The sequence below is a fragment of the Euleptes europaea genome, chromosome 10 (genome assembly GCF_029931775.1).
Source record: "Euleptes europaea isolate rEulEur1 chromosome 10, rEulEur1.hap1, whole genome shotgun sequence".
NCBI lineage: Eukaryota > Metazoa > Chordata > Lepidosauria > Squamata > Sphaerodactylidae > Euleptes > Euleptes europaea.
In genome coordinates, this window is record NC_079321.1 from 70,728,014 (window position 1) to 70,746,371 (window position 18,358).

At 44.7% G+C, this 18,358-nt stretch overlaps 1 protein-coding gene across 1 annotated transcript in view; it reads right to left on the minus strand.

The window, feature by feature from the left end:
* The window catches only part of FAM184A (family with sequence similarity 184 member A), a 115,043-nt gene extending 109,993 nt beyond the window's left edge, over positions 1 to 5,050 (minus strand). Inside the window, exon 1 of the mRNA XM_056856950.1 lies at positions 4,838 to 5,050. Within this exon, the coding sequence (XP_056712928.1) occupies positions 4,838 to 5,011 (174 nt within the window). The 5' untranslated portion in view covers positions 5,012 to 5,050. The remainder of the gene's footprint in view (positions 1 to 4,837) is intronic.
* Between the last annotated feature and the right edge of the window lie 13,308 nt (positions 5,051 to 18,358).

Genomic DNA, 18,358 nt, shown 5'->3' on the forward strand with positions numbered 1-18,358 from the left:
ACCTAACAGTTTACTTATAAGTAAAATTCCTAGTACTGACTCTGAGCCAGTTTGATGTCTGCAAATCAAAACCACAAGATACTCCAGTGACCTGGAATAGGAAATGCATCAATTTTATGAAATTTCTACGCCGTTTTTACTCAGCAATGCATTCAAGGCGATTTACATAGATATATACGAACAATAAAACCATTATAAGCCACAGTGAAATATCGGGGGGGGGGATTAAATGTACAGATTCCTTTGGGTAATCAGTTTAACAACCAGAGCACAGGACAAAGATTTAAAACATTTGTTTCTACAATTTCTAGAATATACATTTATTTAATAATGGCTTTATATTGTTGGAATGACTGCAAACATAGGTTTAATTGTACTTTGGGTTTTTTAGTTTTACAAAAAAAATCAGTAAGTGTCATAAAACAGGTACTTCTCTTTTAATTTGTGCCCCCCTTTTCCAGTTCCCTCTTTCAGATTCCAAGCAGTGGGCAGTATCAGTTTTTAACCATAATGTGGAGCACTTACAGTGCAATCCACAAGGGGGGAGTGCTGAGGAGGCGGCGTGACCCTGGTGCCAACATAAATGCCACTTGTGCCAGCATAAGGGGCATTTACAATGGGGCCGGGGCACTTACGCCAGTGCTGGGGAGCAGCGTGGCAGTGCCATTCATGGGTGCCAGCACAGCCATGGACACTGGTGCACCTTTGGCACAGGGGGCTGTGCTGACACCAAAGGGGGCATGCCCAGGGACAGGGATGGTGTTAATCAGCTCCCTGAGCCCTTTCGGCACAGGAATGCCTACGTTTGCCGGTGCAAACTTACACCGGCAATAACATAGACACAGCCCATTGAGCTGCATACAAGTGGTTCCACAAGGGTAGGGGGAACAGCCCTGTTGGGTTGCTGGCTGCAGTGCACCAAGCCACTTAGGAGGAGGCTCAGCTGTGGCATCCATGGCTGTGGCACAGCTCCCCCCACCCAGGATTGCGCTGCCCAATAGGAATGTGCTTTTAAAATAATATTGGTACACCCCTTAATCTGATATCAATTACTCAGTCCTCATGGGCAAAGGTAGTTAGCTCCTATATTAAGTGATATATTACAGAACCAAAAGAGAACTAGCGGCTGCTAGAGAAAGCCAGTTCTTAAAATCCCTCCAGCCAAGCTTGGCTGCTGTGATTGGTGGTAGACAAGAATCTGCTTCTTTGTTTAGCACTCCAAAACAAGTGAAAGTAAAATGGATCTACTCCTTCATTAGGAGTGTTGTGTGTGAAAGTCAGCCCTAAAGACAGCCTGCCTGGATCTACACGGGTTGGTGAAATGTCACTGTAGCTGAGCAGTGTACACTGTGCTGCAGGGGGCTTTGCCAGAAGGCCTACGCTTAAACTCAGGACAGTGTGATTAGAGAACAAGGGAGACCTGACAGTATGTTGAAACTTCCCTTCATTATTTCAGTACAATTTTTTCACACCACCTTCAAAATGACACTTCTCACAAAAAACACACACCCTGTACTACATTTCCCACACAGCACATCAGATTGCTCCCTTCCGTGACACATAGAACCGTTAAACATTTTTAAAGTTAATTTTTAAAGTTAACTAGATATCAAAGTATTCTCGAGATGAAGAGCAGCTACCAAGTTAATGTTTTCCGAGCCAATTTAACATTTTTTACATTTGTGAAAGAATAGCAGTAACCCAATAAAGTATGAATTTTTGAACAAACAACAATGTTCTTCTATTTGGAGCTAAAGTACTATTAATGGATACTGTTCTACCCCAACTGAAATCAAAAGACTTGAAACACATTTATGTACCTTCTATCCATTTCTGCAACGGGTGCCTGCTTGCAACTCTTCTCACCCAAAGTCCTACAAATATCAATGGCCATTGGGATGAACGTAAGAAAGTGTTGTTACTAAGAGGCAAATATTGGCCATTTATGCATGGGAAGTTTGTGTTGGGTTTGCCGCTCTGCAGATAGTTTTCGGATCCGAATTCTCAAAACCTTTTGTCCTGAAGAAATTCTAGGGGTATCTTGTGATCAATTATGCATTCCCAGCGAAATTTGGAGCTTCCAAGTCCCTCCCCTTGAAAACGCTGCTTTGTAACTGGCTGTAGAGGTTTTTTTTTCAAATACGTCACCAGCCCCCGCCAGTCCCACAGCAGGATTCTTTCATTTTAAGTGAACCGAGTGACCATTTTACAGCCAAATCAGAGAAGGAACCCTACACGCACCAATTTGTTTCTGCCTATCTCATTGCAGGGATCATAAGAAAACTCACGCTGTGAAACTGACCAAGAGGAAGGGGGGGTGGAAATCAGCCTAGCTCTTTTGTTCCCAGCGTCTGTAAGCACTGTGGAACTGACCAAGAGGAAGCTTATGAGGGGAGGGTGGGAAATCTTGTCCTGGTCAGCCAGCAACCCCCCCCATTTTGTATTGTTTCTGGTGTAATTTTAGCAAAAAAATACTTCACTTGTACTTACAATCTCAGCATTTTTTTGCTAAAATTGCACTAGGAAAAAAAAAAACGGGGGGAGGAACCCTGGGTCACCAGCCCCCACCAGCCTCGCAGTGGGATTCTTTCATTTGATTTGAACCAAGTGGCCATTTTACAGCCAAAGCAGAGAAGGAACCCCCACAACCAATTTGTTACTGGCTATCTCAAAGCAGGGGTCTTAAACTGGAAAACTAAAAAGAACTTGCTGTTTGTTCCAAGCATCCTCTTGATAAACCTGCCCTAGAAAACAAAAACCCTCTCACTGCTGAAACTGACCAGAGGTGAGGGGGGGGGGAAACCACCGGTTCTGACCCCCAAGATCTTAAAATAGTTGCTGCTGAAACTCACCAATATAGCTTCTAGGAGAAGGGTTGGTGAGGGAGGGTCAAGTGAGAATGGGCGTGGGGAGAGAAACCCGAACTTAAAGCTATGCACAGAAATGGCATCAATCTGCAGTGATTTGGGCTTGGAACAGACTTTAAATTCATGGCAAATCAGCATCCTGAAACCCCTGAGGAAGCATGAGGTGTGAGCAAAGTGACTTCTGAAGATCAGAAAAATCATGCATAACTCCAACAAAGCCCCGAAGCAGTCTGGCAGAGAACAAGAGGCAAAGTGCCCATGCATAAATGGCCATTAACTTCTCATACACATAACAGTTAGCAGGAGCTGTGGCTCAGTGGTAGAGCATCTGCTTGGCACGCAGATGTTCCCAGGTTCAATCCCTGGCATCTCCAGTTAAAAGGACTAGGAAGGTAGGTGATGTGAAAGACCTCTGCCTGAGACCATGGAGAGCCACTGCCAGTCTGAGTAGACCATACTGACTTTGATGGACCAAGGGTCTGATTCAGTATAAGGCAGCTTCATGGTGTTCATGTGTTCAGATTCAACTGTTACTCTACAGAGTTCCCCTTTTCACATGAAGTTTCCAGCAACACTAGACAACTCACTGCTTTGTGAGCACAGGCCATGGTTAAGCCAGGAAGACTTCCCATAGCATTTCCAACAGAATTTATTTATACTGTAAATAAGCCTGATAAACTTCCCTTCTCAACTCCATCAAAAAAGAGGTAGGCTTCTGAGAATTTTTGTTTGCTTAAAAAAACCCCAAACAATTATTACACATATTGTTCTATTTTAGAGTAAAACAAACATTTGATGTGTGTGTGTGTTTTCAAAGGATTCTATATTTTCATAGAAGTGATGTGTAGCTCAAGGCCTTGAAATGTATAAAATTTAAGAAGAAAGTTATACTACATATACAGCCACTATTCTGAGTGGGGAAAGCCAGAACTAATGCTGTTCTGAAGCCAGTGTGATGCAATGGATAATCTGTTGCATTCATAAATGGGCATATTCTCATATCCACAGAGCTCTGGAACTCACTGGGGTGGTATTGGGATCACACTAAAGCACAAGGCATTCGTACACACATTATGTAATAACCAACTCAGGGGTATACTTCTGATAGGAAGGTTCAACTAAATCTGGATTTCTGATTTGTTCCTGAATGACCATATGCTTCTAGACACACTTGCCTCAATTCAGAGGTACAGTCACAGGTGTACAACTGAAACCAGTCTTGTGTTAAGCAGAACACAACCTATATTCACAGGGTTAGTTGAGAACACAAGGTAAACTGTAGCCAAGTCTGAGCCGTTTGGATAGGAAAGGAAAATGCAGTGGGTGTTATTACAGCATCAATAATTTGTAATCAGGTTCTCTCACCACTTGTACCTGAAACATTCAAAACTAGTCAATTTATTATTTAAAAGACATTATAGGTACCGTAATGTACCATTTAAATTACAACTCGAGTGATTCATTTTGTAGACCTATTATGCAAAGGCATAATAGAATATTCTAAAGACCACTGCTAGAATAAATGAAAAATCTAAATACATTTACAAACCAACAACAGATGGTCTGAACACAAAATTACAACTACAACATGCAATCAAGTACACAAAATTAGGAATGGAAAAACATAGTTCCACCCACTGGTTTTGAAGCTAGTATCCTAAAGTATAAAATGGATCAACTATGTGTGCCAAAAATGATACACCCTGTAATTTAAGTGAATTGAAGGAAAGGACCAGCATAATGCCAAAGAGAGGTACTCTCTCTGCAAAAAGTGACCAAGCAGCTATGGTGAAACAACTAGTTTTCCAATAAACAAATCCAGCCAGAGTTAAGAGGGCAAAATGGAGATAATTTTTTTTCTCATTGAACACTCCGAAAAGAATGACCTATGTACAAACAAATAAGCACCCTGCCAGTGGGGGAGGGAGTATGCATGAGGGAGACTTGGAGGATGGAGGGCACCCTCCTACCTTGGTGAGCTGAGCTATTTTCTTGCTCATTTTGAGATGGAGATCCTGGTTATATTCCATGCCGAGGTGGGAGGAGGTGGCTGAGGAGGAAGAGGTGGCGGTGAATTTCCCAGCACTGGTGGAGGAGCCGCCGCTGTAATAATGCTGCTGCCAGCTCATCCCTGGTGTCGCCATCTTCCACAGCTAAGAGGCCCTGTCAACAGCTCTGCCAGGAGGAGGAGGAGGAGGGGGACAGGGAAATGCCAAGGAGGGCCGGATGGGAAGCCTGTGGCTCCGGCAAGCAGAAGGGGGAGCCCCCTCCCGGCACCCCCTTCACAGACCCGCTCAGCGCCTGACACTCACAGGCTCATCTCCCCCCCACCCCCAACCATCACCCCTCGGCCTTGCCTCCCTCCCTCCGGCTCCTGCACCATTGTTTTAATGGGGGAGAAGCTCCCCCTTCGGTCCAGGTGAGGGGATGGGGGAGGGGAGACGACCACCTCCACCTCCAGGGAGGCGATGCGGAGCCGCCAGCTCCTCCGACGGTCCCCGCTGCCGTGGCCTTCCTCGGCAAGGAGGCGTCAGAGGGCCCGGCAGGGTCTGCACCCCCCGGTTCCGCTCTCCCCTCAGGGCAGCGAGACCCCCGGGGTCCTTTCCAGGGCCCGCGAGGGAGGGGGAGCCCGAGCGGAGCGCCCCCCGCCGTCTTCCTGCACCCACGGGGCTCCCCCTCCTCCTCCTCCTCGGCCGCCCCAAGCTGGACCAACGGGCGTCGGCGGCGCTCGTCCGTTGCTACCGCAGCCGCCCCTCCCCCCCGGCCCTCCTCGCCACAGGAACGAACCCTCGGTTACCAGGCGCTCGGCAAACTGTTTACGCCGCGCTGATGGCGTCATTTCCGGCTGCGGGCCGTAGCCCCCGCCCCTTTTCAGAACCTCGGAGAGAAGCTGAAACACCGTCCGGGCTTGGTGACAAGCCCGCCGGCAGTGGGCGCATGCGCACGGGCGAACCCTGAGGCCGGCTGAGGACGGGACGCGGTGGGGCTAAGGGACGGTTCTATAGACGTTGCTCTGATGAGGCCCCGCCCACTTCGCGCGGGGGGGGGCGCGCCAGCTGTGCCTCCTCATCTGGGGCGACGGTTTGGTCGGCCCCAGCAGAGGGTGGCAGTTGCTAGGATGTGGCAGTTGCTCTCCCTCATTCTCGCTTGTACACAGTCGTCTGTCTGCAGTAGTGAGAGAAGGGCCAGAGTCCAGGAGCACCTTAAAGACTAACAAGAATATTTTCTGGCAGGGTAGGAGCTTTCCTGAGCCGTGATATTAATATTAACTTGAGTATTAATGTTAAATGTTTAAAAAGGGCCAGAGTCCAGTAGCACCTTAAAGACTAACAAGGATATTTTCTGGCAGGGTAGGAGCTTTGGTGAGCCACAGGAAAGCTCCTACCCTGCAAGAAAATATTTTTGTTAGTCTGCTTTATTCCATTGTAGAAAAGGGCAAGAGTCCAGTAGCACCTTAAATATTTTTAAGCACCTTAAATATCTGACTCTTGCCAGAAAATATTTTTGTTAGTCTGCTTTATTCCATTGTAGAAAAGGGAGTCCAGTAGCACCATAAAGACTAACAAAAATATTTTCTGGCAGGGTAGGAGCTTTCGTGAGCCACAGCCACAAGAGTCACTGGAAAAGACGTAGAAAAGGGCAAGAGTCCAGTAGCACCTTAAAGACTAACAAAAATATTTTCTGGTTGGGTAGGAGCTTTCGTGAGCCGCAGGTGAGTAACAAGGTTTACGGTAAAGAAATGACCTGCCAAAACAAGTGAGAAGAAAGTGCCTGATATCGCCCAAGACTTCAACTCACTTCTGCACATGTGTGGAGGTTGGAGAAGCGGGGAGAGAAAAACAGCCTCTCAAGCTTATTGTCCCAGGTGACAAATGTTATGTTTCATAAACTGATTTTTGTAATCAGTGAATAATGTTTTGGGTCAATCGCATAGAATATAATTGAATATTAATAAAGGGACTATTCAGCTTTCTGTGTCAGCTTTTGAGTTTAGCTATTCAAATCCTGATGGTGTAGATTGCACTAGAAAATAACATCTCTCTTATTTCTTTCATAAGAGACATGCTTTAGGGAAATAAACATGTCTATTGTGAAATAAATTAGAAGAGTGTTATTTTCTGGTGCAATCCAGGTGTGAAGGTTTGAACAGTAGTGTGTGGGAGGAGGGAGATAAGAACTGGACAACAACAAAAAATTATACTAGCTCAGTTCATAGAGGGCATGATTATGCCGCTCTTAACATGTGCACTGTGGTATATAACCAGCTCTCCCTCCCCCCTTTGTGCCGTGGTGTGGTTTTATCTCTTATCTAATCCTCCTGAGCCAGGAAGCAGACAGCTGCACGCCACAGGAGAAACAAGCAGAAACACAAGCCTGACTCCGTACCATAGCCAGGCCCAGGGGGACTCCTATTTCTGGCTATGCACACTGCAGATTTCAATGCCTGTGCAACATGTGGCAGTCTTAGTGTGGGCTGGTAACTCATCCTGTCCTGCAGAAAACATATTCTTTCTAGAAAGATGAAACACTTACATAAAGAAGATTGTTTCAGCATTGTATAGCCCTTTATATTGAGAAATGGTTGTTATTACGGTGTTGCCATTCTGAAAATACTTAATAAAACTATCCACAGTTCATGATTATACATTAATTTAAAATACAAATCCATCAAATTAGGTTTTACTTATCCCTCTAAGTTAAAATTAGACCTGTCTTTGAGGAAACCTTTGAGAGGCGAACTTTAAGTGCTATTGCACAGAACCTAGCTGTAGCTAAGGTAACCTGTTCTTTTTCCCCTCCAGAAGAGTCTGCAATATTACTGATTCTGAGGGCTCTCTAGGGCCCTTCAGCGAAGGGAGAATGTACCTGGAACGCGTCTCTTCATACCAGGGACATCTTAATAGCCCATGAGCCACTGTTTCCATTTCTCCAGTTCCGCACGGACAAAGCCAGTCACTAATTGGGGTCCTTTTAAAACGCCCCTCTACCATTGCTGAGGGGAAAGCTTGAAAGCGAGTCATTGGGAAGGCTCTCCTAAGACTTGGATGGTCTAACTGATACAAATAGGATGCTGGAGCCACTTTATACTTATTGTTTGAAGAGATCCTATAATCCGGGCATTTTCCCAGGTCGTCCTGTTGTTAAATGTCCCAAATTCTTTGTTTTATGAACTTTTGGGCTTGGCCATAGGCCATCTTCTGCACAGCCTGTGAATCAATACCCAGACTATCCATTTTCCTATAGACTGCCTGAAGCCAGGAAGATCTAAAACTGTTCTGCAATATCAGAGGGGTCAGACCCTGTGGATTGGTGGTCACCTTAAGCCACAAAATAAGGGAGGCCAAGCTCACTCTGGCCTCCACCCTCACCATGCCCAACTCCAGCCTAATGTTAGCATTTGAGACAAATTTGGGGACTTGCAATGCTGCTCTTAAGAATTTTGACTGTACCCGTTCTAAGGGCAAAAATTGGCGTTGGGAAGCTCCCAATTATGACCCATATAAAAGCTGTGCCAGAGATTTTGCTCTAAATAATTTAAGAGCGTAGGGACAGAGTGACCACCTTTCATCCTTAAGAACTTTATTATTATATAACCCCCAAAATGTCTAACTAAGCTGTGAAAGATGAAGGGGTGTTTCCTGTGTTTTGTTGACAGTGTGTGCTTTCCCTATAGATTCTGCACCTTTACTTATGCATCTTATTAACTGAGAAATATTGCTGTCAAAGGGCTGGAGAAAACTTTAATAGGATGTATACAAATGTACATCATATTGCAACCTCAGATTTGGCAAGAAAGTGGTGGTTAAATATGGATGAAGGCACTTCTTCAGAAACAACATTTATGAAACAGGAAAAATGGTAGTACTGGTAAGAAACCCAAAAAGTTGGAAGATGTAAGGAGGACTTAAAGGAGATAAAGACACATTCTTTATGAACAGATAGGAAGTAAGAGATTTTCACATATTTTCTACGGAAACAGTCTACTCATAAACATTATACATACTGAACTGAAAGAAAACACAGTATTATTGTCAGGGTATTTGTAGTATCTTTACATATTCTCATAGGAAGCCTTAATTAGGGACTTTCACAGTCTAGGTATGATACTGGGTGATTTGCCAGGGCCCAAGCATTATTTGTACAGTGTCAGTACAAATTTGTGACATAGCCTATCCCACGTATACATTTTTAAACTATTCACACATACATAGGCTTGGATCCCACTTAGAATTTCCCAGGGCACAAGGGGGATTGTTACATATTTATTCCTTCCCATGGCAGACCCATCTCAGTGCTTCTCTTGGGGGATGGGGGGGGGTTCTAAGGAATAGCATGAGGCATCAGGAGGGGGAATCAGAGTAATTGGCTTGGAGGATACAAGTTTGAGTGCATGGGTTCTGCTTATGTTTTGATTCTGAATTATCACTATGATCTGAATGATCCCCCCCCCACAAAAAAACCCAGATCAACTAACATCTCTGGGTTTTTTTGTTTGATTGTTTGTTTCGACATACTACTTGGTATGTATGTGAGAATCATTAGGAGATATTTGTTTTTCTCTAACCAGTGAGACAGTTGCCTCAGTTGCAAATGTGAGGGAGCATTAAGAGATAGCAAAAGGTCTATTGTTGAAATTCTTACTAGGACCGTCAGTTGATTAAGCAATTTTAATTGATTACCACCAATTAAACCAGTTAAGGCTTGCAGCCCAATTTTACTCTATACCATATAGGAACATTATTTTGATTTCCCATTATTCCAAGAGTCATAGTGTCTTGAGTTAGCCTTCAGCATATTTATTCTCTGGTGGTTACACAAAATGGTCTGTATGGTATCTCTTGATCTGTGAAGGGGAGAGAGGGTTAGAGGGGACAGCTGCACTGTCCTGTTTTTTGGCATGAACCTTTATTCCCTTCCTTCTGCAAAAGGTTTTTCTACAAACTGTATTCTGTTTGCAAGAGTGAGAGGTTAAGAAATAATGGCTGTATTCAGATGTCACCACAAACTGTGATTAAGAAGTGATTTGTCGGCATGGGGCATAAACACAGCTTGTTTGCTGTGCTTGCTTGCTGCCCTTGCTTCTCCCACCTTCCTCATTCTCGCTCTGAGGAAGAGGGCATCTTGGAACATTGGGTGATTCCCACTGGTTGCTCAAGGAGACAGGATCAAATTTCAACTTCCTGTCTCCTGGGCTGGAATCGCCCCTTCTTCAGTTCGTTTCCTGCCTAGCACAGGGAGAGCAGCTGCAAAGCAGCTCTCTGCTGCAAATTAGTTTCATTTTTACTTTAGGAAACTCACTTTGTTCTCTCCTTTTGCTCTCTGCTGCAAATAGCTCTTTTCTTAATTTAAGAAACCTTTCTTTAAAATTCTTACTTTCATTCCTAATCCCATCTCTGAGCTAGCTTTCGCCAATGTAACACCCATTTATAAAAAAGGTTCCAGGGGGCCCCAGGAAATTACAGGCTAGTTAGCTTAACGTCTGTTCCGGGTAAATTAGTGGAAAGCATTATTAAAGATAGAATTGTCAAGCATATAGAAGGGCAAGGTCTGCTGGGCAAAACCCAACAAGGTTTCTGTAAGGGTAGGTCCTGTCTCACTAACCTATTAGAGTTTTTTGAAAGCCTTCACAAGCATGTGGACAGGAATGAGCCTGTGGATATTGTGTATTTGGATTTCCAAAAAGCTTTTGACAAAGTCCCCCACCAAAGACTGCTAAGCAAACTTCATAGTCATGGGATAAGAGGACAAGTCCTCTTATGGATTGAGAGCTGGCTGAAAAATAGGAAGCAGAGAGTAGGAATCAATGGTCAGTTCTCCCAATGGCGGGATGTGAGCAGTGGGGTGCCTCAGGGATCTGTGTTGGGACCGGTGCTTTTCAACCTGTTCATCAATGACCTGGAGTTGGTGTTAAACAGTGAAGTAGCCAAGTTTGCAGATGACACCAAATTATTTAGGGTGGTTAAAACCAAATCGGACTGTGAAGAGCTCCAGAAGGATCTCTGCATACTGGAAGAATGGGCATTAAAATGGCAAATGAGATTCAATGTGAGTAAGTGTAAAGTGATGCATATTGGGGCAAAAAATCCCAGCTTCACATATACACTGATGGGATCTGTGCTGGCAGCGACAGACCAAGAAAGGGATCTTGGGGTGGTAGTGGATAGCTCAATGAAGATGTCAACCCAGTGTGCGGCTGCTGTAAAAAAGGCAAATTCTATGCTGGCCATAATTAGACGAGGAATAGAAAATAAAACTGCTGATATCATACTGCCCTTATACAAATCTATGGTGAGACCACACTTGGAATACTGTGTCACCACACCTAAAAAAGGATATTACAGAGCTTGAGAAGGTGTAGAAAAGAGAAACCAAAATGATTAAGGGACTAGAGCAACTGTCCTATGGGAGCGGTTAGGACTCTTAGGGCTGTTTAGCTTGGAAAGAAGGCTGCTAAGGGGAGACATGATAGAAGTCTATAAAATTATGCATGGTTTGGAGAGAGTGGACAGGGAGAAGTTTTTCTCCCTCTCCCATAATACTAGAACGCGGGGTCATCTGCTGAAGCTGGAGGGCGAGAGATTCAAAACAGATAAAAGGAAATATTTTTTCACACAACGCATATTTAAATTGTGGAACTCCCTGCCCCAGGATGTGGTGATAGCTGCCAGCTTCAAGGGCTTTAAGAGGGAAGTGGACATATTCATGGAGGAGAGGGGTATTCATGGCTATTAGTTAGAATGGATACTAGTCATGCTGCATACCTGTTCTCTCTAGTATCAGAGGAACATGCCTATTATTTTGGATGCAATGGAACACAGGCAGGATGGTGCTGCTGCACTCGCCTTGTTTGTGGCTTCCTAGAGGCACCTGGTTGGCCACTGTGTGAACAGACTGCTGGACTTGATGAGCCTTGGTCTGATCCAGCAGGGCCTTTCTTATGTTCTTATGTTATGTTCTCTCTCCTCTCAACCTTGTCCTCCTCTGCTGTTTCTCTTTCCCTCTCACTATTTTTTCTCCCACCAAAACAAAATGGCAGATCAGCAGCACAGAAGGCAGATCAGCAGCACAGAAGACAGATCTCAGAGGGAGACCCAAATGGGTTCACTTGCAGCTTAGCCGCGGAGGAGTGACGAAACCTACAGCCGTTTTCATGGCAAAGAACAAAGGAGAGCCAGGGCTAGGAGTGATTAAACCTCCCGCAATCGTTTTCACGGCACAATGGAGGAGGAGAGCCAATGCCAGGGGCGATGAAACCTCCTGCAGCTGTTTTCATGGCAAAATGGAGGAGAGCGTAGGTGAGCTGACTGCGGCCATAGGAAAGAGCGCAGATGTGGCAACCAGTAAAGGCCTGGCAAATAAAGCCCCCCCCCACCCCGCTAACAGCTCAATCCTTTGTAGCCTTGAGAGTTCACCTGGCTGTCCAGAGGGCAGACCTGTGAAGCAGATGACTCCGGCTGAGTTTTGCATTGAATGGTAACATATCACCCACCTTCCGGCAGCAGCCACCAGGGGGCACCCAGCTTTGCACGCCAATTTCGGTGACTGTATAAATGCCCTAGAGAAGGGGTTGCAGTTTCTCAACTGCCTTCCCCCCTCCACGTTCATTAGGGGAATGCAGGGTTCTTCCCCAAGGTCCCCCCTTCAAGGAATTTCTGATCAGGATGGGACCTCATGCTTATCAAGGCCAGTTTCATGGATAAGGGTCCAGTAAGGTGGCTAGGAAGTTTATCCCTTTGGGCACCCACTCCAGCCACGTGGTGCAGTATGACCCCTTCCCCCTCATGATGGGATAAAGGAGGAAACAAAAGTTCCTTCAAAGGGACGAACTGACAAATTGAGGTGTAATAATCGGTCTCTCTATGTAGAAGAGTATTATTCCCTGCTGGACTTGGGGAAGAACCCTTAAGGCACAGATCTGGTTGAAAACTCTAGACTTGTATTGTAGGTTTTCATATATTGATTATAGATACTGACATATTACGGCTTTTAATTAATTGTTCTCCTGTAAAAAATAGAACATCAAACTGGGAGAGTTTGTTCATTGTTCTCAGTTCTCATTCATGTTTAGACTACATAATGAAGCGTCTGTGGGAAAACGGAACCACAGAAAGCTAGATCAGTGGACAGCTGAGAGTCTAGGCTGCAAGCCAGACTAGATAACAGAGTACAGAAGAAAAAATGAAACACCTTTTGCATTTGGCTTTTCTGCCTTTTTATCTGGCTAGACAGATTTATAAGATATTATTTTGCTTTAGAAGTGTAATCAAGATGCAATTATATATAACTTTAAGGTTAGAGGATGTTTAGACTTAGTAGCTAGACAATGAGCAGACATACGTGTGAAACTTGAGAATGTTATGAGAAAAGTGTTGTTTATATGATATTTCCTGATGCCATCCATCAATTTATGACATCAAGGTTAAAGTATATGATTGAGAACAGACATTTAATCTGATTCCATGTATCACAAGTCCTTTGAAGTCTGGAAAAATTATAATATTCCCATAATGATATCTCATTGGTTCCCGGAACACCAGTCTCCAATATTGTATAAAAAGGGCTTGAAAATTGAGAGAAATTGGGACATTATCCCCCAGACTTGTTGCTAACAGTCTGAATGGGAAATTCTCTGCCAGGCATGCTTGCATGCTGTCTGTCTTGAGAATTCTTCCTGGCATGATCATTAATGGGTTGGTGACTGGGTTGGTAACTAATTTGTAACTGTGTTCTATTTAGATCTATATTCTTCTGTTGTAACTTGTATATATTGTGCATATATCTTTCCATTTTACTATTTTCTGAAGTATTTACAATAAAAAGGAATTGATTTTCAATTCAAAATACGTTGTATCATCACTTGCAGTTGCTGGTTATATAAGGTAACACGGTTTTTAGTGAATCTCAAAATCTAAAAACTTAGCCACAAAAGTACAGTGATTGACTACTTCACTTGGGAGGAACCAGAGCAAGGCATCTTAGCCTAGGGCTCTAAGGTTTTCACATATGAATAGCCTCAGTCAAACTAGTACCACTCCCAACATGTCTGAGTCACTGGTCAAGGCCGATGGGGAAAAACCCCTGGCAAGCAGATCACTACTAACATTACCAAAGGGCCTTATATGCCTTAGGTGACTTTGGGGAGGTGCTCCCTAGAGGAACTCCTATCTCAGGCTTACAATCAGCAGATGTCTGGGGTTCAACCAAGATTCCTTAATTAGGAGAGATCTCTTAGCTCCTAAAAAGGCACAGTTCTTGTTATTTGAAGAACAGTGTCCTTAGCCATCTTCACTAGAGCTCTGTTAGCCTGTGCCACAGGTTATAAGTTAAACTCAAGACTGTTGCGTCCCGGGGCAAGTTGTGGTCTCACTTCCTTGCTGTATCTCTGACATCATCATTTCCTTACCCTTGGCAGCAGCCTTCTCCTATCAAGGAAAAAGGCGACCACTGCAGTAAGCTAAAATGCAAGTTAAATCTCATATGTACCGTATTTTCCGGCGTATAAGATGACTGGGCGTATAAGACGACCCCCAACTTTTCCAGTTAAAATACAGAGTTTGGGATATACTCGCTGTATAAGACTACCCCTCTTCTAACGCACACCAAATAAAAATTAAAAAAAACGGCCTGTTCCTGGAAGAGCCCCGCCTGGGGAGTTGGTCACATTCTTGGCCGCGCTGAAAGAGCGGAGCCAGACGCACCAACGCGCAGGCGGGGAGGGAGGCAGGGAGGGCCAAGGAGGAGGAGAAGGAGCACGCAGGCCGCCCGCCCGCATTCGCTCAGCCCCGAACCACCCTCAGTCTGGGCTGGAGCGCGGCGCGGCTGCAGTCACGACGCTGGAGCTGGTGGGCAGGAGCCAGGAGGTAGAGAAGGACGCGGGGAGAGCAGCTGCCTGCCTGCCTTGCGCCGCCGCCGGAGCGCGGCTGAGCTCTTCCCTCCGTGCGCCCCGGTGCGCCTGGCTCCGACTCCCAGCCAGGCAGCGAGCTCCCTCGCCGGCCTCGCCTCCCCTCCCTCTTCTGGTGGACATGGACAGAGCGGATGGGGCTCCCCAGGCAGATTCTCCAGTCCGGCTCGGAGGTTTCAGCACCCGCCCTATAAGACGACACCCGGCGTATAAGACGACCCCCGACTTTTGAGAAGATTTTCCTGGGTTAAAAAGTCGTCTTATACGCCGGAAAATACGGTATTCAAAAGGGAGCCATGATTGTCTGCTGCTGCTCCCAGTTGATTATGAGTTTGATGGCAAACTTGAAGTTGCCTCTGTGATACTTGAAATGGCCTTTAAATATCTATAATATCTTTGACAGAATAACATTTTGTGTCTGTCCACGTACACATGTGTGTATTGCTATGGAAGTATAAGCTTGACATGATTAACTATTTACACAAGGTTCAGAAAATAACACTAAATATCAATCCAATTATGACTAATTCCTGTTGAACTCAATGTCGGGCACATTAGTTGTACCCAACTGTGATTCCATTGTATTAAGGGGTCTTTGCCAAGACTGATCTTTGCTGGAGTGTGCCTATTTTGCAGTTGTATTGCATGCATTGGGAAAAAAATTGTTTGAGGCAGAGATTGATGGTGAATTTATTATAGTTTATTTTTACTAGGACAAATTGAATAATAAAAATTATTATTATCACTCATTCTGTAAATTGGCTTCCTATGTTTTTTGTCTTTTCAGATCACCATAAATCTCCATATAAAATGTATAAAAACAAACATTTATCCTGATCATTCATTAAAAAGATAGCACCCATTGTTAAGAAAGCACATGTGGCTATGCTTACCTTTTTTATTTAAAGGAACAACCTAAAACCATTAAAATGCTAGTACATTTTAAACATATCTACTCAGCATGCTTTAATACAATAATCCTTAAAAATCCCTGATGAAACATTATTATGGAATGAACTCACCATGCCCTGTATTTTTTTTTTAAACCCAACAACCTTGTTGCTGATGCTGCATTGGACTGTTTGGAAGTTAATCCCTTCAGCTGAGATTTATGCCTGTATAGGTCTTGAAATCACAAAATCTTCATGATATAATATATACTTTGCTGGTCATATCTATAGATTTATACTTAGGTGTATTAACTTGTTGCACCATTTTAGGAACAATGTCCTGCTTGAAGCTAATTTCCAGGAGTCTAGGTGGGGTGCTGGTGTCAACCACACTATAGCATGGTTGTTGTTCCAGCATAGGCTGAAGGTGAACTGTGGCCTTCAACCCTTTTTTTAAGGAGGTGGGGATACAGGCCCCTCCCCTCCTGGATTAGGCTACCGGTACTTAAAGATGCCTTCCCCTGTTATGGGGGGTGAGTACCACGGTGGGGCTGAGGTGGTTCAGGGTTTTGAGATGCCAGTGGATGAGAGATCTAGCAGCAGGCTCTGGGGTAGAGGGTTCAAGGTCCAAGTCTGACTCAGAAGGCAGGGCTGTATCCCAGGCAATATATTCATTTTAATGGTTGCAATCTGACCAAGCCACGATATTTGCAGCCTGTTCAATTCTGTCCCATAAAACTTTGTAGTTCAAGTCATAGAACGTGTCTCCTTCCGATGGAATATTAATTCCGAGATATGTCACACTTTTCTTGGCTAGAGAACATTGCAGTGTATTTGTTATTTCTTGTTTCTCATCCTTTGGCACATTATATAGAATCATCTTGGTTTTTTGATTATTGAGTTTGTATCATGAAAAATAACTAAAAAGATCAATTTGATTATTAATCTCTTATAAAGAGGTCATAGGGCTTTAACAGATTAGCACCTCATCAAGTGAAATCCTATTTTTATGTGAAGTGATGTTCACATGATTGTTTCTTACAGGCTGAACATCCACCTATACTGTCTTCTATCAATATATTTAATTCTCAACATGACCAGATCAGTGGAGACAAGGCAGATTTTCTACAAACCTGAGAAACCTCTGAAATATAAAAATAGCATTCTGAAACCCCAGGAAAAGCACGAGGTGGGAGCAAAGTGACTTCTGAAGGTCGGAAAAATCATGCATAACTCCAGCAAAGCCCCAAAGAAGTCTGGCAGAGAATGCAAGGCAAAGTAACCACGCACAAATGGCCTTTCCTGCTTTCTTTCTTTCTTTCTTTCTTTTGAGACTATTCTGTGAATGTGTGATATAATGTAGTTGGCATACAATCCTGACTCTTTGAAGTCAACAGCCATGCAGTTACTGATATGTATCAATTTGTGCAGCCTGGTACAACAGAAGCTGTATTTTTCCTTGAGCATTTATCCAATTTAGCCACTGACGCTTTAAACCAGCTGTAGTGTGTAACACATTTGCTTTCCAGGAAAGTTCTCTTCATTTATATATTATACATTCTTTTGAAACATTTGTCTAAATGGGGTTTCTCTTCCAATTATCTGCCTAAGCCTCCCCAGAACCAGTGGAAAATTACGCCAGCCAAAGCCACGGCATAGCTCATAGGTGCCCATACAATGAAAAAGCAAAATGCTCCCTAGAGGCGCATCCCCAATAACACATCCTGGTGTATCACAGCCAATCACCTCCCTCCCAGTGGTGGCCAGCCCGCCTCCCCAAATCACAGCTCTCCCAGCACGACATAAACCTTGGCCAGGACACCCCAAAGTTCAGTAGGTTGGGCACATAGTAAGGGCCTGTGTCAGAGTCTGTGAAATGAATACATAGAGCACACAGCATGGCACTTTGGTGACAGGAGAGGCACAGAAAAGGCACAGTACCACTGAGGGAGCATTAACGCCCAAGGGGGACAACATGCTGTGTGGCTAACATGTTTCACTTCAGAACCATTACAATTACCTGATCTCCAGGGACACAATCTGAAGGGACGATCATCTATTGACAGGTATGCAGGGGTAGGAATCCAGGTGGCTCCGGCTAGGAATCCGCACTCCCCTCCTCCATCCCCACCCCATGAGCACCACCTTGATAATGCTGGCTCCATCACCTGAGGCTAGTGGTGTGTGTAGGCAACCAAGCCACAGCCAGCTGGCCCCATGCCCCATGTCATACAATGGACATACTCCCAGGAAAGTGTACCCAGAAGAGCTGTCTATGAGGGTGGGTGCAAGGATTCTGGCAGACCTGTACTGGGCTGTTAGCACTCCTTCCCAGGTGAGGGAGAGGGCACAAGTGTGGTTTGGGGTGCATAGTATCTGCCCCACTGTGCTCTTTGGATCAGCTGGCCAAGCAACCATGGGGCCCACTGCCTTGCAGGATTGGAGCCCTATGCAGCAGCAGCAGGAGCTGATGGAGCCGTTGCAATTGAAGAGCACTTCCTCACAGGATCAGTTAAAGTCATTTGGATTATTACTGCAGTGCCTTGGGGAGAGTCCCATGGCAACTGGAGCCCCCCTATAGGGGTGGAACTGCAGGCCCCGCCAATGCGCCACAGGTATGGCACAGGTATGGCACTGCAGCAGGCACAGTGTTCAGCATCTCTACAGGTGCTACTTCCACAAGAGAGACCTCGGAGCAT